This window comes from Macrotis lagotis, chromosome X (assembly GCF_037893015.1).
Source record: "Macrotis lagotis isolate mMagLag1 chromosome X, bilby.v1.9.chrom.fasta, whole genome shotgun sequence".
NCBI classification, from domain to species: Eukaryota; Metazoa; Chordata; class Mammalia; order Peramelemorphia; family Peramelidae; genus Macrotis; species Macrotis lagotis.
The window spans coordinates 143,906,204-143,927,828 of record NC_133666.1 but is presented as its reverse complement, the minus strand read 5'-3'; the positions used below and the strand labels follow the sequence as shown (position 1 = coordinate 143,927,828).

Here is a 21,625-nt window from a genome sequence, read left to right as displayed (position 1 = left end):
TTTTTTAAAAAAGTGAAACAATAGTACTTTTATAGCCTTTTTCTTCCTAACAAATGTAATGTTTAATTACATTAGTTGCTTTACAAAGTATTTCATCAATTGCTGTCATCATTTACAAGATTACTAGAAATGCTGACAATGTCTTAACAAAGTTAATATTAATAAAATTAAACCAGGGAAGCAATTACATACCAAAATACTTGAAATATCCTACCAACAATCAGAAACTTTGAAACAGATTTTCTGTGACTCTAATAAGACATCACACTAACTGAATTCTGCCACCAGTTTGCTGTGTTTATAACTTGTTTAATGCTGCTCTTTCTGGGACTCGGTTTCCTTCTCCATTAAGAAAAAACTAAAATACCTTCCAGATCTAACATGCATTATGAACTAAATATGCTCAGTCTTTAGAACATTCTAAGATTCTATGATATCATTTTCATTCAACTGAAATCTAATTTTTCCCCTAACTAATGCAGATAAATAATAATACCCTTCTAATATAAACTCTTCACTTTCTAGATATTAAGAAAAAGACTTCAGGATAAATGTTATAAGATTAGCATTTGGGGAAAAAAAACTGCAACTGCAACTTCCCTTCCCTGTGCCACCAGTGTTTGAACTTCAAAACAGCACAGAGATTTTACTCTAAAAAGGCTATTATTTCAGTAGAATATGGGGGGGGGGGGAGAGAATCTGGGCTGGAAGAATAAGAATAAGAAGAGAATAGAAACAATGAATGTTTCCTGTGCACATTTCCTTAAAGCTAAAATGAATATATTCTAACTAGATGTATGTTAATCCCTATCTGCCTGCCTTTTTAAGTTGTGCACATCAAGAGCATTTTGCTATATGAGAAAAAAATCTAATTCCTAGTATACAAGATTTCACAAAAACAATTAATCACTTTCTTTACTTACAAGATTTTTACCACACCTCTCATACCTTTTGAATTATCTTCTACAGAAAGTCTTTTTAAGCACCTGGATCCTACAAATCTGTCCCTTTAAAGTTGTCTAACAATAAGAATAAAAAAAATAAAAATAATAGAATACTAAGCTTAAAAGCTATTAGGACTTCAGTATTATCCCATCTAATAGTCTCATTTTGTAGATGAGTAAAGCAAAGGGAAGCTAAGGGACTTGTCCAAGGTCACATAAATATTAAGTGGCAGAGTTAAAATTAAAACCCAGATCCCAGGACAAATTCACTGCTCATTCCACTATACTATGTGAGATATCAGGACTTAAATCCAAAAAAAAATCCAATCCAACTGACATCTCTAAATAAAGGTCACACAGTGATTCAGTAGCATCTTAGAAAGCAGAAAAGGATGTTCAAAACAAATATTTTAAAGTTCAAAATTAAAAATATGCCCAATCCACCTATCCTCATTTTCTCATTTTCAAAACAGTGGGGCGGCTAAGTGGAACAGTGGATAGACCATCGGCCCTGGAGTCAGGAGTACCTGAGTTCAAATTAAAGAGTTCTCATAAGGCCAATTCAGTTCTCTCAACTGTAAAATGGAGGTAGTAGATTGGATAACAACTATAAGTCATTTAAAAAATGTGGGAATCAGTCAAATGGCATGGTTTTATAGGAAAGAAAATTTACCACCATCATCAAAGGACACCCAAATTCCCCTTGATAACATCCTCAAGATGCTTTTTTTAATGGATGACATGGTGGCGATAACATCTAATTCCAAAAAGAAGATAGTCAACAAGTTATGCACAAAACAATCAAATGGGTAAGTAATAACTTACATTGATATATGACTTAGTATTGCAAAATGTTCCCATAAGCAGTGCAAGAATAATCACCATTTTCCTCATCAATAAAATGGGCAACTGATATGCCTATAATTACATACTAAATGTCGGAGGCATTTGAATAACATCCTATCTCCATCCTTAGCACTCTACCCATTGCAGTAGGGCTGTCAAACATGGATTGGCTGCCAACACTCAAGTGCAGCTAAAACATATTAAAATGTAACTGGAAAATATTTAACAAAATAACTGAAAATATAGTAACATAAATAATGCTAATAGGTGTATTTCTAAGTCAAGATGAGGCCTTCAAAGATCTTTATGTATGTTTTAGTGGCCCCCATTTCTATGAGTTTGCTACCATTACACTTTGGATTTTGAACTAGTTCATCAACAATTCTCAATAGGTTCATAGAAAAGACAGTAAATACTGATTTAAATAGGAGAAAGACTACTCTTAGGAAACTGCTATGCTCTTTCAATAATCTGAAACTGCTCCATGACAAAAAAAAAAAGGCTGTGAATCACCAAAGAATCAAAATTGCAGTGATTCAAAAGGTAATGAGAAATAGAGAGCATAAATGGACTTGCAACACTGAGTAAAAAAAGTGAAGTAGAAGACAACAGATGGAAAATGTAGGGAAGTTCTGCCTTTGATTTTACTTGCTATGTGACCTTAGCCAAGTAGGTAGCTAGACTAGGCAGTCTCTTAAGTCTCCCCAAATCCAAAGAGACAAAAACTCCTTGTATTTGGCCTGTATTCTTTTTAAGCTACATACAAAGTAGGAAAATGGCTTGCTAAGCAGTGGTCCCTCCTCCTGTCCCATCTTACTACTGCCAGAGCTCTTGAAAGAACTCTAAAACCTAACCTACACTAAACAAAATGCTTACTAAGTATTTATGAAATGTAAGATACTGTGGTATTAACCACCTCCCCCTCCTCTTGTGCAGCCACACATACATACACACATACATGCACATATATACAGCAAGCAAGCACACACAGACACACACACACACACACACCCCAATCTTTGATAAACAAACAAGTTTAGCTTTGCTGTTATGAGATAACTGAAAAGTGGATAAGAAGTAGGGGGCAAAGAAGAGCATACAGACTAGGGAAGTAGTTACCAGTAACAAAGGCTCATTAAGTGCCCACAAATTTTAGTTTAGTGATTTTACTTCCTACCTATCTACATTGTACATGTGGTCTTTTGGTCAGGTAACATCATAGAATTTAACTCATGTAAGATAAAATTTAGAAACACACACACACACACACACACACACGCACACACACGCACACACAAAATGAAAATAGCTCAAAACTCACCTACCCTGCTATTTACTGATTGTATTGGCCCTAAGGCCTCAGAAAAGTAGTTCCTTTGCCACAAAAGGTCAGAAACTCCTACCATCGTAGAAGCCCAAAAGGACTTTAAGTAATTAATTTCCTAAAAGGTTACAAGGACAAATATTGATGTAAATATTTCTCATTACCAGAAATCTGGATATTTTGATGATAGCATATCCTGCTTAGCTGGAGAGAGAAGCTTTTCATATTTACAAAAGCATTTCTCCATAGTAAGTGCTGGGAATGACTCCAGAATCCAAGACCAATTTTCAAAACTCTCCTATTAAAACAAGCTTTTTGTCACTCTCCTCTCCATAGCCTCATTCTACTTCCATTGTTCAACTCCACAAGCTAGCAAACTGAATATTAGGAAGGATGCAGAGTCAAAAAAGATGCCAGATGTCCATTTGTCCCCTCTAGAATTGTAGGTTATTAATTGTTAATTGAAGAAACAGTAAGGGTCTCCATAGACATGTGAGCTTCTAAGGCACAAAGAAATGCTAAAGATCCCAAAAAGCACCATAAAATATTGTTGGTAGTACTAAAAACTTAAGAAATATTTCCATAAATCCCATACCACCTCTGGCTCTACCCCCCCAAAAATCAAAAAAATCAAATTTTAAGTTTTCTAGATAAAAAAATTTATGTGTATCAGTAAAATAAGAGTTTGTGATGAAACAAATATTTCTGTACTATCGAGAATTCTTGGGGTGGCTAGGTGACACAGTGGATAGAGCACCAGCCCTGGATTCAGGAGTACCTGAGTTCAAATCTGACCTCAGACACTAAGTACCTAGCTGTGCGGCCTTGGGCAAGCCACTTAACCCCATTGCCTTACAAAAACTAAAAAGAAAAAAAAGAGTTCTCCTATCTGCTGGTAGCAGGAAAGGGTTCCCTGGAAATAGGACAACTTTCCTTTAGTGTTAAGATTCTCCTTACAGAATTTAAAAATAATATGACTACCAAATATATTTAGCTGGCTAAGTCAAAAAAAAAAAAAAAAAGCTTCTATGTCTCAAGGAAATGAACCAGAAACAAAAGAAGTTAACTGGTAGAAAATAAAAGCAGGGATTTCAACCCTCAATAAAAAGATAGAGAGCTTGGAAAAAATATCAGCATCTGGTTGGGTCCCTTCATTTTACTGATGAAGAAACTGCAGCATCATGTACGATCTGAACTCAGGTCTTTTAATTCCAAGTCTCTGCTATTATGCCACTTAGTTGCCTTATTAGGTAAAGTAATGAATGTTTTAGCATGCTCTTAGTTGTGTCTTAAGAAAATCAAAGCAAGAAGAGGTTAACATTACTTTAAGCTTTAAAAACTAAGGATAATCTTTGACAATCACTACCCATTTTGTAACACCAATAGGTCTTATTTGTTGTTCATTCAAAAGTACTTAGATTTTTAAAGAAAAAAAAACATTAAAAATAACTTTTTCTACCTCCTTTCAAATAATCATAGTCTAGGTCCTGCCTACCTGCATACAGGAATTACTGCAACCATTTCCCAAGTAGGGCTTTCCTAATTTCAAATCTATTTCCAATCTGTCTTATATACCCTATATTTGCCTTTAACTATTCCTTCATGTTACTATTCTAATTGAAAAATCTTCTTCCTCTAGTGCATCAAATCTTCCCTGCAATTGGTTTCCAAAGCATTTCATCATTTGTTTCCTATCTATAGGGTTCCTACCACTACTCCCCATCACATACACTCCATTCTAGTCAGAACGGTGTCTTCCGTATCCCTGGCATCTGTCACTAAGTTTCTATCCTTCTGCTCAGCTTACCCTTTTCAGCATTAAAGTTGCCTCCCAATACTCTTCCCTCTATCCAAATGTTCCCTATCTTTCAAGGTCCAGTACCTCCTTCTAAGAGTTCTTTCTAACTCAGGGCCTCTTTGATTTCCCCCTTCTACCAACTTACCATAGTGAAAGTGGAATTCTCAATTAAAGAACTTCCAATGACTTCCTAAGGCATTTCACTATCATTTTTTTGAATCTGTAAGGTCTCCCCAATTCTCCCTAAGTTCAATTGTATTGTTCATTTTTTTTCAAGGAAATGGGGTTAAGTGACTTGCCCAAGGCCACAAAACTGAGTAATTTTTAAGTGTTTGAGATCAGGCCACCTAGCTGCCCCTAACTGTATTGTTCTAATCACCCCAATGCTAAATACAATTTGGATTTTTGTTTACTATTTAGGTGATAAAAATTTGGAGAAAAAAGAAAAAACCTAAAGCAAAGGAATATGAGATCTTGAAGATGGGCATACCAGGCAAATTCTGGACCATAAAGTAATTTACAAATAATCCCTAGGCAGTCACAGGTAAATAACGTTCAGGAATATACATAAGGTTTAGAACCATACATAAAATAGCAACCTTTCAAAGATATCTAAGACACCATCAAAAATAAAGATGAGCACCCAAAACGTCCAGCCATTGGGATAAAAACTCCCTCATTAATAAAAACTGCTGGGATAATTGGAAGTTAGTATGGAAGAAACTTAGATTAGACCAACACCTCACACCCTTTACCAAGATAAGATCCAAATGGTTACAGGACATAGACATAAAAAACAATACTATAAGCAAATTAGAAGATCAAGGACTAGTTTACCTGTCAGATCTATGGAAAGGGGAGCAGTTGATGACTAAGGAAGAGTTGGAGAACATCACCAAAAACCAATTAGATGATTTCAATTACATTAAATTAAAAAAGCTTTTGCACAGATAAAACCAATGTAACCAAGATCAAAAGAAATGTAGTAAATTGGGAAACAATCTTTACAACTAATGATTCTGACAAAGGACTCATTTCTAAAATATACAGAGAACTGAGTCATATTTTTAAAACAAAAAGCCATTCCCCAATTGACAAATGGTCAAAGGATATGCAAAGGCAATTTACAGATGAAATCAAAGCAATCCATAGCCATATGAAAAAATGCTCTAAACCATTAATTATTAGAGAAATGCAAATTAAAGCTTCTCTGAGGTACCACCTCACACCTCTCAGATTGACCAATATGACCAGGAAGGATAATGATCATTGTTGGAAGGGCTGTGGGAAATATGGGACACTATTCACTGTTGGTGGAGCTGTGAACTCATCCAACCCTTCTGGAGAGCTATTTGGAACTATGCCCAAAGGGCAACAAAAATGTGCATAACTTTTGACTCAGCAATTCCACTACTGGGTCTATACCCTGAAGAGATGAGGAAAAAGGGTAAAAACATTACTTGTACAAAAATATTTATAGCAGCCCTGTTTGTGGTGGCAAAGAATTGGAAATCCAACAAACGTCCTTCAATTGGGGAATGGTTTAGCAAACTGTGGTATATGTATGTCATGGAATACTATTGTTCTATTAGAAATCAGGAGGGACAGGATTTCAGGGAAATCTGGAGGGATTTGCATAAACTGATGCTGAGTGAGATGAACAGAACCAGAAAAACACTGTACACCCTAACAGCAACATGGGAGTGATGTTCAACCTTGAAGGACTTGCTCATTCCATCAGTGCAACAATTGGGAACAATTTTGGGCTGTCTGCAAGGGAGAGTACCATCTGTATCCAGATAAGGAGCTGTGGAGTTTGAACAAAGTTAAAGGACTATTCCCTTTAATTTAGAAAAAAAAAGATATCTTATTGTCTGATCTTGTTACCTCTTAGACTTCTCTTTAAGGATATGATTTCTCTCATCACACCGAATTTGGATCAAGGTACAACATGGAACCAAAGTAAAGACTGACAGAGTGCTTTCTGTGGGGGGGGATGGGGGGAGGGAAGCAAAATTGGGGGAAAACTGTAAAACTCAATGATATCTTTAATAAAAATAAATTAAAAAAAGAAACTAGGAGGTATGGGAAGTCAGAGAATCCTAGAAGGATTTGCATGAACTGATGCTGAGCAAGATGAGCAGAACCAGAAAAACATTGTACACCATAATAGCAACATGGGGGTGATGATCAATCTTAATGGACTTGCTCATTCCAACAGTGAAACAATCAGGGACAATTTGGGGGTATCTGAGATGGAGAATACTATATAATCCAGTGAAAGAATTGAGAAGTTTGAACAAAGACCAAAGACTGTTACCTCTAATTTAAAAAAAAAAGTAATTGAGCTATCTCATATTTTATTTTTCCTTAAGGAAACTTAAGACTGCCTTCTGTGGGGGATGAGATTAGGGAGAAAAATTGTAAAATTCAAAAAGAATAAATTTTTTTAAATCTGCAATAAAGAAAATCTGAAGCACAAAAAAAATTAAGTGAATGTTGAAAATCATCTTTTTTCATGTAGAGGAAAAAAATGTATTAATTAAAAAAACACAAAGATAAATAAAAATTAAAAGGGAAAAAAATTTTTACCAAAACAGGTCAAATAGCCTTTTATTCTTATTTCTGATTACCTTTACTTTTCCATTAAATTAGGTAGCAGCAAACCAATTCAGGAAAACTGTTCAACGATGAATAAGTTTGCTGAGAAGCTGACTAAACTTTCATAAAACATTTTATTTCTTCCATTAAAAATTATAACAGATTAATTGCATATAATAAATGTATAATGGGTCAATATGTCTCAGAACATAGCCCAGGGGTAAAGTGAACAACCTCTCACTTGTAACAAAATTCAGGCAATCTTCATTAATCACAAGAGAAGTTATAAAGGGTCACAGAATCAACAGCCCTTGATTTAAAAATACATGCCCTAGCCCTCCTTCAATATTTTGCATATATTTCAAGATCCTACTGAAACAAGAAGACTGCAAACTCAAAGACAGCATTCTATTTCTAATATTAAGTCTTCATATTAGATCTTCCTTATAACACTGGTGAAAGACTCAGAATGTCAAAAACTGGCTTGCTAACTTTTCTGAAATAAAATCCTAATGTCGTGAAGCATTACTGTCTATGAATCATACATTGCTAACATGAACTCCTTTTCCAGTGAATTGATTATGAAAGGAAAAGTCAGTTTACCATTTTCAATTTGGGAAAGAAACATAAGGAAACCTCACAGATGAGCACACTGCATCAAATAAGGGACTATATACACATACACACACATTTAATTCACTTATCTTATTTTTTATGATGCAATCGTGAATTATGTTCTTTTTGAATTTGTAATTAGAGAGGGTTGAACAGATGGTGGAGGCTCAGACTAGAGTGATGTGTCCATTAAAAATAATCTATGCTGCCAACTGATTGTGCACTAGGACAAAACTGTCACAAGGAGCAGGATTCTTCCTTTTCTGAGAAGTATTCTAAAGTCAGTGCCCATTTGTTTTGGCTTGTCCATGGTGGATAATCATTTCTCACTTCTAATGGGTGTCAGGCATGACAGTGTACGGCTATAATCCCAACTACTGGGAAGGTGCAAACTAAAAGATTTCTTGAACATGAGAGTTCCGAGCTGCAGGAGGTCATGACAATTGGGTATCCACAGCAAATTCAGTCTTCATAAGGTGAACCCTCAGAAGTAGAAGGCCACCTAGTTGCCTAAGGGGAAAACCAGTCTTGGTCCAAAATAGGTACAGGTCAAAGCTCCTGTGTCAACCAGAATGACTAACAAAATTGACTGATTTCAAAGTCTTCTTTAATTCCTGACTCCTATCACTACCTGATATATAGAAGTTAAACAAAATGATCAAAAGGCAGCACGATAAAAAAAATTTGATATGAAACCCTACAAAGTAGATAATTAGTCCTGAATTAAAACTCAAATCATTTATAATATGTCTTCTTCACAACAACTCTGAGTATTTTCCAGATTAGGCCAAGAGGTTAGGGAACTGGCACAAGATAAACAGCTAGTTATCTACAGTTGAGTCCTGAAGCCAGGTCTCCCAATTCAAAGTGTGGAATTCTTTGTCTATGCCATTCCCCTCTCCCAAATCTATCTTATCTATCACTTATTCATAGAATTTTTAAGCTACCTAAAAGACTGAAGAATAAAGATTCCAATTAACCTTAGATAGAAACAAAGATAAACACTTTTCTTTTTTTTTTTAGGGGTTTTTTTTGCAAGGCAATGGGGTTAAGTGGCTTGCCCAAGGCCACACAGCTAAGTAATTATTAAGTGTTTGAGGCTGAATTTGAACTCAGGTACTCCTGACTCCAGGGCTCTATCCACTGCGCCACCTAGCTGCCCGATAAACACTTTTTAACATTTACAGATTTTTTTTTAATTGGAATTTAGACTATAAGATCCCTGAGGGCAGGTTTTTCATTTTCTTTTGTTTCTCCCAACAACTATAAACAGCGTCTTGTCTAAAAATGCTGAATTAATGCTTGTAGGATTTGAGATAGCACAAAAGTTCAAATTGCTCAGCAGTTACCTCTTAGATGACATTCAGCTTGGGTAATAATAGAAGATTATCAACTAATATCTCTTATAGAAATGAAAATACCCTAAACTAGGAATCTAGTAGAAAAATTAAAGTACCTACAAAAGGAACAGGTGTGAAACTTCTAAAATCATTATTGATTTTTGGCACAATTTTCTCTAAAATTTTGCATAATAGAGTTGGGAGCCACAACATTTCCAAACTGAACTCGGTTCTGTATGAACATGCATACATTAGGGATAAGAACTACAGATATAAGAAATGATAAATGCTATGCAATACACAGTTCATTGAACTTTTAGTCAACTATAAGGATAATTTCATAATCATTCAATGATTTTATTTGCTTTCAGTATAAAAACATTTTCTCCTTTTGTCTCCTAATCTCCTCTCCCCCTAGGAAAAAAAAAAGAGGCCACACCCTTTGGTATTCAACCAAACAAAAAAAACTGGAGCAGCATCAGTCCAGCCATTTTAAGGGATAATAGAACTAAAATTGAATGTGATGTTCATGCTGTAAGCTTAAAACCCAGATTTGAAGGCAGAGGCTATCTCATTTTTGTCTCTCTGTATTTAGAAGGGCCTAACACTATGCTTCATACATAGTACACATAAATATTCAAATTGACTTAATTTTCTCCTGTTACTTAATATATGTTTTATACAGTATGAAACACTTCTGACTTTAATACACTAATGTCTATTAAAATGTTAATATTTAAAATATATGTAATGTGGGCATATTTAAGTAGTTATAAAAGTACATGATCCAAAATATTTATACATTATCATAGGCACTAAACACATTTCTTCCAAGGATTTAGAACAATTTACATACACTATTATGTTGAATGCCTGGTACTTAGTAGGAACTTAATACTTGCTCGACTGACATTAGACCTCATTTGATGAAAATAAGGAGGTAGCAACTAACATGCCACTTTCTATATGAGAATGCTGAGGCAAAGAATGGTAAACTAAGTCACTGAATTCAAGGAAACATTCAGTAGAATTTTTCTAGCAAGGCCGCTAGACTCTCATCAGGTACCCTTCTCAGAACAGTTAGCCAACCTTCAGTTAAACATGGTAACAGAACAAGCTAACCTACAAACCTTCAATTTAATTTACAATGTAAATCTTGTCTTCCGCCACTAACAAATAAAACCGACTTCAAAGTCTTCTGAAATTCTTGGCTCCTATCACTACCTGGTATAGAAGTTGAACAAAATCAAAAGACAGTAGGAGAAAAAAATGTGATATGAAACCCTGCAAAAGTAGATAATTAGTCCTTAAGAACTATGGATTCTTACTTCTTATCCTTCCTGATTCTTGCCTTGTTACGTGTTGTCTTGAATTATTACCTGAATGGCTTGCCTTCTCTTTATTGTTAACCTGTCAAACTCAGACTTCCAAATTCTCACAGCACAGTATTCCACTCACCAGGCTTTATAGTGTGAAAATTTCTCTGGGTATTTCATCTAAGCATGACACCACAACTAGAGCATTACTGATCCCTACTGGATGAAAGAATCAAATTCTAAACTAGTCGATCTTGAGTATAGAGAAGTATAATAATGAACTCTAAAAGTGGACAGTATAAACCACCTCAAGCTGCAGAAACAGCATTGCAAAGGGACAATAAATAGAACAAGGTCAATCACAAGGATGAAATCTGGCATCAACTATTTCTTACTCCAGGAATACCTTAAGACTCAAGATCACCCCATACAGACCCAGTTTTACTTCAGTGACCTTACTTTTCACAATATAGTCAAAAGTTCTGAAACCAAGTTAAAATCACTTTAGGAATTAAACTACAAGTCAGTGCTCAATCCTCATATTCTATAAGCTATTTAAAACTTCCTTTTTTTTACACTTAAAATTGTAAAATTGAGGGCATTGGCCTCATTTTGGAGAATGAATCTTTGGTCTCACTTTTTTTTTTCTAGTCAGTTTTGTTTTCTATATTTGGAGATATAAAAATATTACTTAACAATAATAATAAGCTTTTGTCTGGAGGCAAAGATTCACCTCAGCTCTGCTACCCACTGGTCCTAAGTCAACAATATCCAGAGATGGTCTTCATTGACTACTTTGTAGCTTTCTACTATTTTTTTAAATAAGAGCATAATCACTCCGGCTTATGATGAAAAATAGTGAATAAGAAAACAGACAATGATATACAAGTCACTTCAAATTTTTCCAATTTAGTTGAGTTCCATCTTCTTGCCTACTAGTTCTAAACTAAACCAAAGATTCATCTGGTTCTCTCAAATACAAAAAAAAAAAAAACCTTCTTAAAATTTTTTCAAGGTTTTCTTAAGACTTATGAAAATCCTAAGGCAGGAAAACAGCAACATGTCTATTATCAAATTATGAAATTGAATCAGTTAACCAACTTTACCAATCATGGGGGGATTCTCATGTATAGAAGGTTAAAGATGCTGTCTCCAAACATGAAAACAACTATTTATTCTCACCCTAGTTAAAACTTAGTATTTGGTGGCAATACCTCCATTGACAAATAAAGTGAAAAAGGATGCAACAGATGATTTGGAAGATTTCACACAGAAGACAAATTTGAAAAACCTCATCATTAGTTGTTAATGCAAACCTCCACACCCAGTTTTTCTCAAGGTTGCCATTGTCTCCTCAGAGGTTGAAGTCTGAATAAAGATGGAAACATTCCACTTTCTTCCAACAGGGTGTCCCTTCTATATCTGCTTAAAGAGAAGAGGCATTATGACCATGTAAAAGGAGATGATAAAATTATGAGGCAGCTGTTAATAAAGCCTGTGTCTTAAACTCTTTGCACCCAAATCTATTGTTTCCAAAGATATCCTCTTCTTTCAGCTACCTTCTAACCAAATGGACAGTTAAGATTGAAGATTAAGGCCATTTTATAAAGATTCAGAGCAAAGTTTCTCATTCTCCAAATTACTCCATGAATTAAACCAGAATATTTATATGCTTTATGAGTCATGTTCACTTCTGAGAAAGTGTAATTATTTAAAAGTATTCAAATATTTGTGAAAGCACTCTGTGTCTGGTACTTCTACAATGAACTGCTATAATCCTAGGAGGTTGAACTAGGTTAAGATTTGAAAACCACAGATACAGTACAAAGAGACTAGGAATGAGTAATTTTAAAATACACACACAGAATACAATGCAAAAAAATACAAAAAAAATACAATGCCAACACCAAATAAAAATGACCAAAAGTTATATTGTTTGTGCTCCCTGAAGTTTTAACTGCCCAACACTATTTTTAAATATAAACCCTAAAAGAGACAGATTATGTGTGTGAAAAATATGAACCATTTATTGTAATCATTTTATCATGTTGAAATCTCTATTCAGATTATCAGAGGATCTATGTTTCACCAATTCTCTCCAACCACCACCACACACACAAATTATTGTAAATTTGGTAATTCTGTAAAATGGTAAAAAGTTATAGGTCTTCATGGCATTCTTCTTATAACTTATCAATACAAAATTCCAAGCCCCAATGCTATCAACTGCATTCAAGAATTATAAAAACCTCAAAAAACTAAAGACTAATTTATCTTTATCCAACTATTCATAAGACAGAAAAAAAAATAACTCATGATCCATCCAACAATTCATTTCCATGGTGAAAACATCCTTCCATACCATGAAATGTCAGCAACCACAAAAATACAGTGTCTTTTGACTGTTTACAAAGACTGTAATTTTAGTTAAATGCATTTTGATAGGCAACTTCACAACTTTAGTTTCAAAAACATACAAAGTCTATAGGACTGATGGGCATTTGTAAGCATGTAGAAAAAACTAAAGTCTTCTTCTCAACCACCACCAGAAATATTTCCAAAAATCAAACCTTTCATGATTCAAAACAGGAGACAATGCCAGAAGAGAAATCAACACCCAGAGAGTGAAGGGAAATGGATAAGAAAATTCATAAGAATCACAAAAGGACAATAAGCATCATGGTTAACATATTACAACAAAGCAGTTGAGCAACAGACTCTCAGAAGATACATTTACTGCCTACTCTCTTTTAACATATATAACCCGAAATCTTATTGGTAATTTAAACCCATATGAGACTTAATATATCAACTGAACAACTGGAATCAAAACTTTGAAACACTATTTTCAGTCTAATTTTTAAAAAATCAATGACATCTATGTTTTTTCTTTATAAATTTAAAAGTTACCAATAGTTTCATCTTAATTTCTTTCACTTTGATAAAATCTCACAATAGAGATCAAGAGAAGGAAATCCCTGGTGATCTAAACAGAAAGGAAAAATATGGTATCCTCCAACATTTAGAGTAAGTCTTTAGACCTCTAATCAGGCAAACAATTACATGGAGAAACATTTGCAGACAAGACAAATTAAAAGGGTCAGTCAGTTTTCAGCTGGTTAAAGAAAACCAGTCCCCATCATGCCTCATTTCACACAGTGAAACATGTTTTAAGAAAAGCACACACAATTCATTAAAGAGTCATTTTTAAACAGTCTCCTGAAATTACACACACCACCATGCCCACCCCTCGAAGTTTATTTCACTTCAGTGGATTCCACAAAGCATGCTGCTTTTTGAACATCTTTAGGTTATTGTTTTACTATAAACAAACATTTAAAGGTTGTCCTAAACTACAATATTCCCTTACATCCAGGTCTGTGTTCGGCCTATTGTTCCTGTTCCCCACCCCCATCCTTTTCCCAAGCCCAACCCATCAAGTCAGATAACTGTTGCAAAGAACTGGTAACAAAATGTTAAGGATGTCCCTCCCCCCCTTTTCTTTAACTTAGAAATATGATTTTTTTAATAATTTTGGTGACAAATATTATCTGAACAAAGTACTTCAGAATCTGTAAGGTATATTGGATTAAAATGTTCTGTACAGAAACAAAATGAGTAATTTTCCCAATCTTTAGCCTGAGAAAAATCTGTTAGTTGTTTTGTTTTGTTTTTTAAAAGAAACTTGCCAATTAACATTGAATGTTTGTACTGACCTCACTTAGAGGACTAAAGTGAGGAAGTTTAAGTTTCCTGGTTACCCTTTTATGTCCCATCTGTTCTTATAGCCAGTCAAACTTAAAAAAAATATAAAACCTACTTAAAAGTTCTATTCATAATATACTTAAGCAGCAACTTACTATATTCTATTTCACATGATTAAAGCAACTATTTTGAATAGATCTGAAACGTCACGCTGACAAATGACTGAACACAAATTCCACAATTAGTAAAATATTAGATGTCATCCCTGCTGTCCTGAATAGCCAATGTTGCTACCTGCACTGCTGATGCATTCTTCACCTCAGTCACCAACGTCAGACTGAAATCTGCAAAATCACTTAAGAGTAAAATAGAAAAAAAATTAAAAAAAGGACAATTTATTCATAGCAGGTAACGATAAGCATGAATTTTCTGATCTTGCTGCAAAAACAGTTAATAAGATTCCAATGAACAAATGGGAGCTGTTTACAAGAATCTAATCTGGAACAAAAATTTATAAATAGGCTTCCAAAAAAATCTGACTCCTGCTAAAATGATCTATGTTCTTCCTCTTTGTCGGGCCTAAACTGAACTGTTTGTAATCGCAGCGCCCTTTCTAGGGCACTTTTTATTGAAGCATGATCCGGCAGACACCCCACCCTTTATACTCTGCACCCGCTTTTCTCTATGAAATTGGGGTGGGGGAGCAGGAGAGGAAGGGCGGCCGCAGCCTGCCGGCGGGCCCGGGAGCCGGTGTGCCTCAGCGGTGACCGCATCTGAATAATTCACCGGCCCTCGGCGCGGCTCAGAGCCGCAGGCCGGTGCTCCCTCCGGGTCCCGGGTGACCGCCCCGCGGCCCAGCGCCGCCGACGCCGGGCTCCCACGGGCTGCCCGGGGCCCGGGATCCGGCGCGGACCCCCTCGGACGTGTCCTCCGGTCTCCTTCCTCTTTCTCTTTTTCCTTCTTTAAATACCCCACCCCCTCCTTCCTCTTCCTCCTCCCCGTCGCTTCCTTGCAGTAGTCTGATGCTGGGGAGCCCCGGCTCCCCGCGGCCGCCCGAGCCCAGCCCGGGGGCGCCTGTTCCCATTGGGCCGCGCCCCCGCCCCCTCCCCGCTCAGGCGGGGGTCAGGTGCCCGGCCGGAGTCCCACCCCGCCGCCCCACACCCCGCTGCCTTCCCCGCCCAGGAAGGGGCTGCGGGCCGGGCCGGGCCGGGTCCCACCTTGCGCTTCCTGGTCTCGGGGGTCCCGCTCCACACGAAGCACTGGTAGATGACCCGCAGGTTCTGCCGCCAGTTCTCCACCTTAAAGCTGTTCACATGCGAGCAGCCGGCCGGACTCATGACAAACTCCACATCCAGGCGCCCGCCGCCGGGGCCGCGCCGGGGCCGGGGCCGCAGCCGGGGGCGGCGGCGGCGGCAGCAGGGGGCGCGGGGCCGGGGCGGCGCGGGCCGGGGGGGAGGCCGCCGCCGCCGCCGCCGCCGCCGCCGCCGCTCCTCCGCGCCGCGTCCTCCGCCGCGGGCTCGGGCTCAGCCGCGCGGCCCGGAGCCGCCCGGCGGCGCCTGCTCCCGAGGCTCGGGCTGCTGCTGCGCGGGGCGGCGCGGGGGGCACATAGACCCGGGGGAGGGTCCCCCGCTCCCCCCCGGCCCGAGGCGCAAGCGGCTCGGAACAAAGCGCGGCGGCCGCGGAGGAGGCGGAGGCGGAGGGGGCAGACAAAGATGGGGCTTTAACGGAGGAGCGGGCAGAGCGGCGGCGGCGACGCCCCCGGGATTCCTCCGGCCGCTCGCTCGCCGGCCCGGCGCGGCTGCTGCTGCCGCCCCGCTGCTCCCGCCGCCGCCGCCGCCGCCGCCCGGGTCCCGCTTCCTCTAATTCATTGAGGCCGGCGGGAGGGGAGGCTGGGGGAGGGGAGGGAGGGGGAAAGGGAGGGTCGGGGGCGGCCGGTGTTTGTTTGTCCTCCCCCCTCCCGCGCTGTCTCTTTAAATCGCTCCGCCGCGCTCTCGGTTCCCGACCGCCGCCGCCGCCGCCGCCGCCGCCGCCCCCCGGCCACCCCCCGCTCCCCACCCCCTCTGTGCTCCTCCGCCTCCTCCTGCTCCGCTCCCTCCAGCCCGACCAACCTAGCTCGCCAGACGCCCGCGGGGGGAGGGAGGGAGCCAAGGCGGAGAAGGAGGGAAAAGGGGCTCCCTGCGTCCCGCCCCCGCGACGCGCCCACGGGCCCGCTGCGCTCGTCCCGCCCGCCGGGGCCGCCACTCGCTCTGCCCATTGGCGAGCGCCGCCGTCCGTCCGCCGGGGCCCCGCCCTCCTCTCATTTCAAACTCAGGGCGCAGCCGCCAGCCTCTCTCCGCCGCCCGCCCACCGAAGGAGGCGTGTGCGAGCCGGCCATTGGCCGGCGGCGCCTCTCCGTCCGCGAGCCGAGCCCGCCCGCTGCGGGCCGGGTTGGAGGAGCCGCGCTGCTGTCATATCCGCTTCTGCCTGCGGCTTCGCTCAGTTACCCCAGTGATTTCCTGCGAGGGAGGGACGGGCCGGCCCGGGCCCGGGCCGCGGGAGGTGCCGCTGGTCCCGGCCTCAAATCACGGCCGTGCCTCCCCGAGCCCGCCGCAGCCGCGCCCGCCCTGCTCCCGGCCGCTTCCCCTGGAAGCACACACCCGGCCCGGAGCCGCGGAGCGCTTTGCGTCCCCTGCCCCAAAAGCTCGTCAGAGGCCAAAATACACGCACCAGCCCTGGAACCTGCCTTACGAAAACACACGCATGAGAACGTGGAGCCGCGTTTATTGGGCCTTCCCTCCCGCAGCCCGGATTTTTCCGGGCTACACCCTCAAACGAGGATCACGCGCTCAAATAGGGTCCCCGATTCCCCTTCCACCGCTTTAGCTCCCCCCGGTCCTGCTCCCATCTCCCAACTATTTCGTCCCCGACTCTTGTGCGGGGCAAATGTGCACACTCATCCCGGGCGGATTTCAGCCTCCTCAGCCCCAGGGAGACCCTTGCCAGGAGCGGGCAGCGCCGCCTCGGCTGGGTGTTGGATCAAGCATCTAGCGAAGAGTGAACTTGAGCACCTTGAAGGTTAGATTGCCGGCACACACTAATTGGAAGACATTTACTATTCCTCTCCGGACCAGTCTTCACAATATGAAAGAGGAAATACAATTTAAAGCACATCTCATGGGAGATGAAGCTGCAGGAATTGGTGGTGTGAATTTTTTTTTTTTAATCTCTGAGAGCATCAGGGCCTACACATTTTATCCTTCACCTTGATTAGTTAAGGCAGGGTCAAAAGTAGAGATTCTGGAAGGGTTTTCTTTTGTTTTAAAAATCTGTGTTCAAATATCAACCTCTGAAACTTACTAGATTTATGACCTTGGACAAGTCACAATCTTCCTGGCTCAAAGTTTTCTTCCCTTGGATTTGGATTAAGTATTCTCTAACACCCAGCTCTTTAATTCTATGCATCTCAGGACATCCACATTTGAGGATAACCCTGGCTGACCCAAATTTGATCTCTCTGAACTAACAAAATTTAAATTACTTAATTGATACGAAAAAATCGATTCTTTACAAAGTTTACTAAAAAGCAAAATAAAGAAAATTAAACTTGGATGTTTCATTGAAAGTATGTAATGCATCATATACTGTGAGGGGAAAACATTTATACTATTAGTGAAAACTATCTGATTTGGTTTCCAAAGTGTTAAATTTCTTCATTTAGAATTTAGTACTCACACCCTCTAACATGATACTGTATTTCTAAATGATTCATTTGTGGTGTAGTGAAAAACACACTGCCCTTTATAATCAGGAAGAATTGGGTCCAAATCCTGACTGGCACTTGTGAAATGTCTCACCATGGTCAAGTCATGTTCTTTCTACATGGCCTACCAGTTCTTCATCTGTAAAATGAAGGGGTTTCCCTAGAAGATCTGTAAGGCCACCTCCAGTCTGAATATTTATATTTCTTATTCCTCCATATCAAATAAGATAACACATGTAATGCTATGTGTGTGCTAGTCATTATCACTTCATTATGGTTCTGGTTACAAACTGTGCAATATAATTTGTCAAGATTACAAGATAAAAATTTCTCATATAGTATATAGTACTTGAAGGCTTTTATGGGATTTTTCTGTACAGCAAACTCCAAAAGATAATATAATAATAACATATAAATAAATATAAAGTATTATACCCATTTTTGCAAATGAAAAAAAAAACGGGTTTAAAGCGGTGAAATAAGTGTACTTTATGGAACATAAAAAGGGTACTTTGTCCAAACTGATCTTCCCTAAGTACCTTTCAGGACCTAAATCTCCACTTTATCACTCAATAATTGATTATACCTTACCCATAGTATGCAGTTGATTTATTTGTCTAGTGAAAAAACATTTTTGAAGTCCCAGATGTTGCAGAAAGGGCACATAGATAAGGGTTGAATTGGAATGGTCTCTGAGAGCAACTCTGGGATTCTGTAGTTCTGATTATGCATTAAAATTAAGATTCAGAAGAGATCTATTATGTTGCCTCGGGCCAAGAAATGACCAGAGAAGTTACCTGAGAGTGGCCTTCTAATCCTCCATGATCATCCCATTTAGCATAGATTTGATTTAGCTAACTTCTAGATTACCATGGAACATTGAAATAATAAAATACAAAAACAATCAAAAATTTCAGAGGCAGAATATAGCACTAACAAGGTAAATTTGGGTTTGGAAGGTTAAAATTGAATCTCTGCCACATCTCCTACTAAATTAAAATGATCAAGGAGATGAGAATGAATGAGAATGACTGGGTAGCCTAAAGCATCTGAGCATTTCTTCCTTAAATTGATCACCATACTTTCTCAAAAGAAAAACTATTTTACTATAATATTCTCCTTAAATACCTTGCAAATAGAATGCAGTCTATTCAAATTTATTGACTGAAGAAAAAATGAAATTTCTAATAATAAATAGTCAACATCATGCAGTGTAAAAAATGTGCTGTATTTGGCATAGGATTATGGATATAGGTCCAAATCCCACTTCTGTCTCTTATTGCCAGTGTGACTTTGGATAAGGCATTTGACTTTTCTGAAAGTTATTTAATTTTGTGAAATAGGTAGAAGGGAGATTAACTGACCTCTAAGGTCCTTTCTAGCTATCTGCCTATCTTCCTATCCAATGCACTGACCGAAACAAATCTTAATTTTCTTTTCCAAAGTATCTCTTCATCCATCAGGAAAAATTGCTAAATTTGAGTACAAGAAACCAAGATTCAGATCCTATATATCCGACTCTTACTACCTGTATAACTTTGAGCAAATTACTTCATCTCTCTAGGCCTCATTTTCCTCAGTTATAAAATAAGGGATTGGAATAGATGACCTCAAAAGTCTCTTCTAGCTCTACCATCCTAATTATACAGGAACCAAGTCAGAGCATTGCCAGTATTCATTTTCTAACATGAAACCTTCAAGTTAGAAACTTTGTTGCATATTCTTTTTTTAACTGGTGCATAATTAATAGAACTTTTTGTAAAAAAATAAAAAGGGAAGGAAATAATTGTAAGACATCCAAACTTTTTTCCCCAAAATCAGTTTTCAGAAAAAAGATTGCACATAAAAGTCAAGATGAACAAAAGGTGACAGTGATTTTTTTTATATATTAATATTTTTCTAATACTTGATTTCTTCAAGAATAAGAAATTTCAATGGTGTGATCAACTTCTACAAACCAATGCATATCACAACTACTCTATAACATGGGAGGTGGTCTTCAGAAGCTACCTGGGCTGAAAAATTCATCATCCTGTAACCTATGTGGTGATGAACCTCTTAGAATTTGGTAAAGGCAGTCCTCAGTTGATGCTGTTGGTGGTGATGGTGTTGTTCATTCTCAAAAAAAGACCAATGACATCAGCCAGGTGTTGTCTTGATTTAGGAATAGATTTAAGTGAGAAGGAAGTGCAACAGAGTCATCAGCCTCACTCCTCCAGAATCAGCATGGTCCAGTGGCAATACATAGGTCAAGACAACTGGCAATGTTCCCAGATTCAGTGGCAGACCTTGGCTCTTTTAAGCTTAGGTGCTTCCCAGGTCTCAGTTTGTCAGAGGCAAATCTTAATGTATTTTTTTTTTAGATTTTTGCAAGGCAAATGGGATTAAGTGGCTTGCCCAAGGCCACACAGCTAGGTAATTATTAAGTGTCTGAGACCAGATTTGAACCCAAGTCCTCCTGACTCCAGGGCCGGTGCTTTATCCACTGTACCACCTAGCCGCCCCTTAATTTTCTTTTCCAAAGTATCTCTTCATCAGGAAAAAATGCTAAATTTGAGTACAAGGGGGCAGCTAGAAGGCATGTTGGATAGAGCACTGGCCCTGTAGTCAGGAGGACCTCAGTTCAAATTTGGCCTCAAACACTTAATAATTGCCCAGCTGTGTGACCTTGGGCAAATCACTTAACCCTATTGCCTTAAATACATAAAAAAATTTTTAAAAAGTCTAAAAAAAGTGATAAATTTGGGTAAAAGAAATCAAGATTCAAATCCTATATCCAACTCTTACTACTATATAACTTTGGGGAAATTATTGCATCTCTCTCTGCCTCACTTCCCTCAGTTAACTTTATTCCACTTCATGGACCATATAATACAATCCAGTGACACTGACCTCTTGCTGTTCCCCTCACTGTACATTCTGTGTCCAACCTGATATATTTTCACTACTTATTGCCATACCCAGAATTCTCTCCCTCTTCATCTGTTCCTAGTCTTGTCTCTGTATTCTGATGATTCTGGAGAAAGTGAGCTGATGACTGCACGGCTCTGCTCACTTAAATCCAATTTACTTGCAAGTCAAAATATCACCCTGATGATGTCATTGGTCCTCTTTCAGAATGAACAATAATCTTTGAGTAGTAGTAGCTGCCTGGGACTCAATCAACCTGTTTAAAGCTGGGCAATGCTGTTATCTCCTCCTTTCTCTTCTTCCTCTGTCCATGTGGGAACTCATATCCTTACATGAAGGTGTTCTGTGCAAAGGAATATAAATTTTCATTGATTATATTCCTGGAATCTTGAAGTTTGGGGGGGGTAGATTTTCCCCCCTATTTATTTATTCTATCATTAAAAAAATTAAAAAACACAAAGGGGACAATTAACTGGAAATGCATCCC

General features: G+C 39.1%; 1 protein-coding gene across 4 annotated transcripts in view; it reads right to left on the bottom strand.

Annotated features, from left to right (window-relative positions):
• Positions 1-16,615, bottom strand: part of USP22 (ubiquitin specific peptidase 22) — a 243,091-nt gene extending 226,476 nt beyond the window's left edge. For 2 of the 4 annotated variants that reach the window (XM_074208531.1, XM_074208532.1), the window contains exon 1: positions 15,707-15,881. In XM_074208531.1, the coding sequence (XP_074064632.1) occupies positions 15,707-15,826 (120 nt within the window). In that variant the 5' untranslated portion in view covers positions 15,827-15,881. Of the gene's footprint in view, positions 1-14,783; positions 15,245-15,706; positions 15,882-16,597 lie in introns of those variants that run through there. The other 2 variants (XM_074208534.1, XM_074208533.1) reach the window with 2 other exon arrangements.
• Positions 16,616-21,625: the final 5,010 nt, after the last annotated feature.